This window comes from Trachemys scripta, chromosome 1 (genome assembly GCF_013100865.1).
Source record: "Trachemys scripta elegans isolate TJP31775 chromosome 1, CAS_Tse_1.0, whole genome shotgun sequence".
Classification (NCBI taxonomy): domain Eukaryota; kingdom Metazoa; phylum Chordata; order Testudines; family Emydidae; genus Trachemys; species Trachemys scripta.
The window spans coordinates 9,049,746-9,056,292 of record NC_048298.1 but is presented as its reverse complement, the minus strand read 5'-3'; the positions used below and the strand labels follow the sequence as shown (position 1 = coordinate 9,056,292).

The window sequence follows — 6,547 nt, the reverse complement described above, 5'->3', positions numbered from 1 at the left end:
ATATACCGGCACTCTCCCGCTATAGAAGCAAAAATACAACCTAGTCTGGACTGTGAATATGTTTTGATTGAACAACGTTTGGGCCAGAGCAAACGCCAGTCATGGTCTGCTGCCTCAAGGGGGCATTCAGGCACCTGGGTGGCTCCTTGCTCCACAGGATGCTCCAAGCGACGGCACTTGTGGCTCTGATCGTTTTGGGGTTGTTTTGTTTTGTTTTGTTCTGCTGGTAGAGTTTCATGTCACTTATAAATGCGTGTCCTCCTCTCCCTCCAGCTCCTCTTTTGTGAGGTTGTCCATGGGGACTATCCAGCTGTCTCCCAGCTCCCCGTTCAGGTTCACCTTCTTCTCCTGCATCTCTGAGGAGGTCTCCATCACCTCCAGAGTCGGGTTGTCATGGTAGCCATTCTCCATGGTCTGTAGCTCTTCTGTCAGGCGTTGCTGGAGGGGGACAAGAAAAAAACAACACAGAAATCTTTGGTGAAAACAAGAGCATGATCAGTCTGTGGATAAATGTACGGTATTTCCCAGCTGCCAACGTTATCCTCACAGCATCTGTCCACACTGCACAGTCATCTCACAACCAGACATGTTAGTGTGACTTTCCTGGTGCTGACCAAAACTAGACTTGCCGGGGTGCTGTAGGTCAGGATGGAGGGGCCTGGACTGGACAAGGCAGGGGTGCTGTGGGTCAGGACTGAGGTACCTTGGTGGGGCGCTGTGGCGAATCTTACAAAGCATCTGCCAGCCTTTGACACTACACAATCAGTGACTTTTAAAAAGAGCGTCTAAAGTGTAATGCAGCTGGTGGCTTGGTTCTACCTCAGCTCCTCACGCCCAGGGCCAGAGACGGGCAATCTCCCTGGCTCACCTCACCAGCTCCTGATTCCTTCAGCAAGGCCTTTCCTGAGCTCAGCGGCACATTGTCCTTCAGAACTAGCCTGCTCCACGCTCTGTTTTCTGCACCTGTCCTCCTGGCATTCCCAAGGCAGGAAAAACCCTGTTCAGGCTGAACCTTCTTTGACTGGGACCACCCTTGGTTTACAGCGCACTTAGGGTCACGAAGTGCCTCTATAAATAATGCCACGGAGTCCCACCTTAGTCCTCCGTGACAGAAGTCACAGATGGGAAAGGATAAATAGCTCATCCGCTCCCTCTCCCCTTAGCCAGGAAGCGTTGTTCTCCATTCTACGCTCCCCGCTGTCTTTCTTGTCCAGGCTAGTCCCAAGGTATTGGGCTTCACTATTTCACGCCTGCTACACCTCCTCTTTCTAGTGATATGGTGCCTGGAAATGAACTAACTTGCTGTCCATGCTCCCTCTGTTGTCTCTTTGGGCATTGTTGTGCCTCGCAGGTGTCTTGCACTGGTCAGGTGCCTGAGGGAGCATCCCCCAGGTGTCCTCACCTGGGCCTTTCCCAGCGCATCTTTGTTTTCTGCCCATGTTTCCAATCTCTCTCTCGGGCTCTTTCAAGGATTTGTCTGTCCTGGTTGGTTCTTGCCACTTCTTCCAGTTTCATATCATCAGTCTATGCTCTGAATGTGTTGTTCTAGCCATGCTCCCAGCTCAGCTGTGAGGCTAACAAGCCATCACTGTAGAATGGGGCTAGACTTCTCCCCCAGCTACATTGGTTTACCATTACCTGGGGTTTAGCCTGTTAATCGTTCTTCGAGTGTTCCTATCCAAGCCAATTCAAATAAGACTTCAAGACTCTACATCAAATGCTTTGCTAAAATCCATTTGACATAGAATCATAGAAGATTAGGGTTGGAAGAGCCCTCAGGACGTCATCTAGTCCAATCCCGTGCTCAAAGCAGGACCAACACCAACTAAATCATCCCAGCCAGAGCTTTGTCAAGACGGGCCTTAAAAACCTCTAAGGAAGGAGATTCCCCCACCTCCCTAGGTAACCCATTCTAGTGCTTCACCACCCTCCTAGTGAAAAAGTGTTTCCTAATATCCAACCTAGACCTCCCCCACTGCAACTTGAGACCATTGCTCCTTGTTCTGTCATCTGCCACCACTCAAAACGGTCTAGCTCCATCCTCTTTGGAACCCCCCTGCAGGTAGTTGGAAGCTGCTATCAAATCCCCCCTCACTCTTCTCTTCTGCAGACTAAACAATCCCAGTTCCCTCAGCCTCTCCTCATAAGTCATGTCTCCAGAACTCTAATCATTTTTGTTGCCCTCTGCTGGACTCTCTCCAATTTGTCCACATCCCTTCTGTAGTGGGGGGCCCAAAACTGGATTTAATACGCAAGGCGTGGCCTCACCAATGTCGAATAGAAGGGAATAATCACTTCCGTCAATCTGCTGGCAATGCTCCTACTAATACAGCCCAATATGCCGTTAGCCTTCTTGGCAACAAGGGCACACTGCTGACTCGCATCCAGCTTCTCGCCCACTGTAATCCCCAGGTCTTTTTTCTGCAGAACTGCCGCTTAGCCAGTTGGTCCCCATCTCAGTCCAGAAAGCAAAGCAATTAAGTTTCTGGCAGGATTTCTTCTTTATGAAACCCACCGGTCATGCTGCTTATTGCTCGTGGCTCTGTATAGTTACTTGATGTTCCCCTTCTCAGTTTGACTGTGGGTGGAAATTGGCCTTATGGGCTGATTACAGCCAGGATCACCCTGCCTTCATTTTTTGGGAAATCTGCACTAGCTTGTACTTGCCCTTTCCCCAGGCCCTCCTCCCCTGCCCTGTGGTCTGTGACGTTTCTAAAATAACTACAGCAAACTGGCTTGCTCTCGAATGCCCCGCGGGATGACTGTTCTACCAGGCTGAACGTGGGCGCTGAACCGTCCCTTGTAATGCAGCCCCTTACAATGAAAGCGACAGCGGAGATCAGGGAACAGAGCGCATATCGGAGTTGTGAGACCGTGCGCTACTGGCTCTGATTTGCCTACCTCCCACACACTGTCTGTCTTGTCTATAAAGGCCTTGTCTTCATGGGAGAGTTGTTGGAGTGAATTTAAGCTGCTCCAGTTATAAGTGGAAGGCATGACTATTAATATAGTGGTTTAACACGTGCCCCTTCCAGGCACTCATTCCTATGAGTGGCTTTTTTTGATTCAGCTTGTGTTACTTGGGAAGGGGCTTAAGCTAAACCAAAAAAGCTGTTCTTATACCAGAATCAGAGTGTGCACACTGGAGGACGGGGGGGCGGTTTATATTGGTCTGAGTACATGGGCATAATTGGTACAACTTTCCTGTGTAGCCATGGCCGTAGGCAATAAACTCTTCCGGGCACGGACTTGTCGTTGGTTACGTGGCCGTACAGCGCCTAGCACAAACAGGGCCGGCTAGCTGTTGCTGTTAGAAATATTAGAAGCCAGGTTGCTGCCATGGCAACCGTAGGAGCCAGCAGCTGGAAGTGCTGCTTTGTAAAGAAAGCCAGCGGCTCTGATGGGCGCTCACACATCTCAGGCTGGCTGCGTTCACTTCCATCACTCACATATTGCAGCGGGAGCCTCTTCGGCGCTGCCTCCGCAAACCGCCCGCTTCTGAATGCTTCCCTGGAGACAGATGGGGAGCTGAAGTGGGTGTTGATTCTAGCAGTGCGTCACTCAGACCAGGGTTTCTCAACCTAGGGGTCGGGACCCAAAACTGGGTTGCCAGAATGTTTGGAAGGGTCACGTGGCAGCTCCTGTCCCTCGAGTCTCTCTGAGCTCACCTCCCTGCTCCAGGCACTGCAACCTCTGGGGTCCCAGCGCCGCTTAGGGTTGGCCCAGCCGCCATGACGACGGGACTCCGGGTAGGCCAAATTTGAGTGAGTGGCACCGCCACCCCACGAGCCAGGTCACAGCTCCACTCTCACAAATTTAGTCCAGTCGGGTGGGGCCAAACTTGAACAGCACGGAGAGCCAAGCCCAGCCAGCCCCACAGCACTGGAGTCGCAGGAGCTGCCACTATGGGGTGAGTGTCGGGCAGGACCCAACCCCGCTGTGGGGCAGAACAGGGGCAAATCCACCTGCGGGCCTCCACCCCCAGATTATTTACTGGGTTGCGAAAGGCCCTAAACAGTGATAAATGGGTCCTGAGCCCCAAAAGGTTGACAACCACTGGACTAGGGTTTAAGGCTAGATGGGACCCCCAGACTGTCTAGTCTGATCTCCTCTATAGCCCAGGCCTCCACCACCACCCAGCACCCGCACACCAAGCCCAACAACCGGAATCAGACCCGAGTATCCCAGCCCTCAGGTGCCTACACTGTTGTGTGCCATGGGCAGAGGACAGCAGGGACAGAGATGAACCAATGGCAGGGAATTGCCACAGCTGCCTTCTCCCAGTCTGCTCCCCCCAAGCACATCACCCCTACGTCTATTTAAAACTCAGCCCTGCATTGGAGCAGCCTTGCCGGCTCTGAAGCGGGGCCCTGGTCTTTTCAGGTCCAAATGCAGCCTCACTTTCATCCCGCTCTTAATCTTCAATCTAGTCTGTGGCTGGTTCCTCAGGGCTTGACAAACAGGCCGAGGAGCGAGTCCTTCGGTGTCTAGACAGGATGCTGCCACTTCCTGTTTGGTGACTCGACTGCAGCTTTTCTCTCGTGTTTGTAGATTAAATAATCATGGCAAATTAAGTAAGCTTAGAAGGAAATTTGGAGGTGGAGGGACGACCTGGCTTCATGCTAGCAAGAACCTGCAACGGGTACAGGAGAGGGGAAAAGGGCGTATGCCCATTTTTGCTCTGATGATGTATAAAGAAGGCCTGAAATGTATTTGCTGGAGGGAGAGGGGAGAAGAGAAATCATCTGCTTGTCTTTTACATTAGAACTTCAAGCCTCATCTGCCCCGGAAGACACCTGTGGTCTCGTCCCTCCAGTCCCAGGAGGTTGAGAGCTGAGCCGTGACGCTCAGCGACACGGGAAGGGTTTGCTCTGATGCAGCTGCACTGGTGGAAACCCCCGGCCCACGGCTCCTCAGCTGACAGGCAGTGGTTTCGAAGAGGGGTAACTGATGTAGCTGCACTGCCTCAGAACTCCTCACAAGGGAAGGGGTTTTCAAGTCCGGGTGCTCCACAGCCATTGCTTTTTGTCCTTGCTCAGAGCTCCTCTGCTCCCATGCGCACTTGGGACAACATGAGCGAAAGATGGAGCCGCCAGCCCCTTCAGGTGTAAGAACCCACAACACCCCTCAGTGCCCCAGTCCTCCAGCAAAACCCAGGAAGAGCAGCTGGGCTGTACCAGTTTCTTAGCTAGCCTTCCGAGTCACCGCTAAGGCCTGTCTTCCTCAGGGCAGAGAGAGCCTTTCTTCTCAAGGACGCCAACCTGACTCCAGCCCAGGCCCACGATTACGGATACCTGTGACTGTCTGGGCCTGGCCAGCGGCCTTTTGGGACGTGAGTGCTGAGCTGCAGTCCAGTTCCACCTTGCAGTGAAAGGGACCTAAAAATCACACGTCTGCCTGAAAATGTGTTTCAATCTGTAAATGGCTGTAGCCAACACCCAGCGCTGACAGCTCGTGGTGTATAATCAGTGTCACGCCTTCCCCCATACAGCGAGTTGCACCTGTTGTTGGGCCTCTCACAGAGCAAGAAGGGTGAGAGAAACACGTACACTCTAGTTGTGTGTGTACAGCGCCTAGCACACTGCAGTCCTGGGCCAAGATTAGGGCTCCTAAGCACTACAGCAATACAAGGAATTCACACTGATGGAGGGCTGCAGGCCAGGTAGAGTGTGTAACCACTTCTAATGCTTTTTTATATATATATATAGTTAATTTCAAGCTGACAGTAATCCTGGTTATGGTCTCGGCACAGTGACCAAAAATGAAATGGACCTAAAGACCAGCCTGTCTTTTCGCTCCTGCTCGCGGAGGTGGGGCACATGAGAAGCAGCATGAGTGTAGGAAGTTGGGGCGGTAGCCCTCGCTGTTGTTAATCCACCTCCCGAGAGGCGGTAGCTAGGTCACTGGAAGAATTCTTCTGCCAACCTAGTGCTGTCTACGCTGGGGCTTAGGTCAGCTTCACGACATCGCTCCGGACTGTGGATTTTTCACACCCCTACACGTCATAACTGGGTTGACCTCACTTTTCAGGGTAGCCCTGAGTGATCACCTGCTATAGATGTTTCTAAGCCAATTGAAAGGAGGATTTTAATGCTCTGACAAATCCCACACTGCCCTCAGGAGAACTTGTGAAGACCTCTAGTGGTTTTGCCCTATCACAGGATTCTTGCATATGACATTGTCAAATTCCTTCTCCGTTGGATCCAAACTTTTAGCAGTAGCAATTGGAGCTGTGTAAACCTAGGGAGCAGTGACTTGTACTCTGGTATCTTTTCGCTCTTTACACTGATTCTACAGCCAGCCTTTTTGCTCGTAAGCTTGGCACCAGATGTTGCCTTTATCGGTTAGGTTTGAGACCGGACTCTGCCCAGGCAGAGCAAAGGGATGTCCCTAGCACTGCTAAACTAAAGGGTTAAATTGCTGCAGGAGCAAACATCACTCCTGGCGCTCTTAGATCTGAAGTGTGTAGTGCCTGCGCCCTCCTGTGGACATCAGCTGTGTCTGCAAGTCACATCTGCATTTCCTACAGCACAGAGCGATGCAATGA

The 6,547-nt window shown here is 51.9% G+C and overlaps 1 protein-coding gene across 1 annotated transcript in view; it reads right to left on the bottom strand.

Annotated features, from left to right (window-relative positions):
- Positions 1 to 203: 203 nt before the first annotated feature.
- The window catches only part of PODXL (podocalyxin like), an 88,732-nt gene continuing 82,388 nt past the window's right edge, over positions 204 to 6,547 (bottom strand). The window contains exon 8 of the mRNA XM_034764302.1: positions 204 to 438. Within this exon, the coding sequence (XP_034620193.1) occupies positions 244 to 438 (195 nt within the window). The 3' untranslated portion in view covers positions 204 to 243. The remainder of the gene's footprint in view (positions 439 to 6,547) is intronic.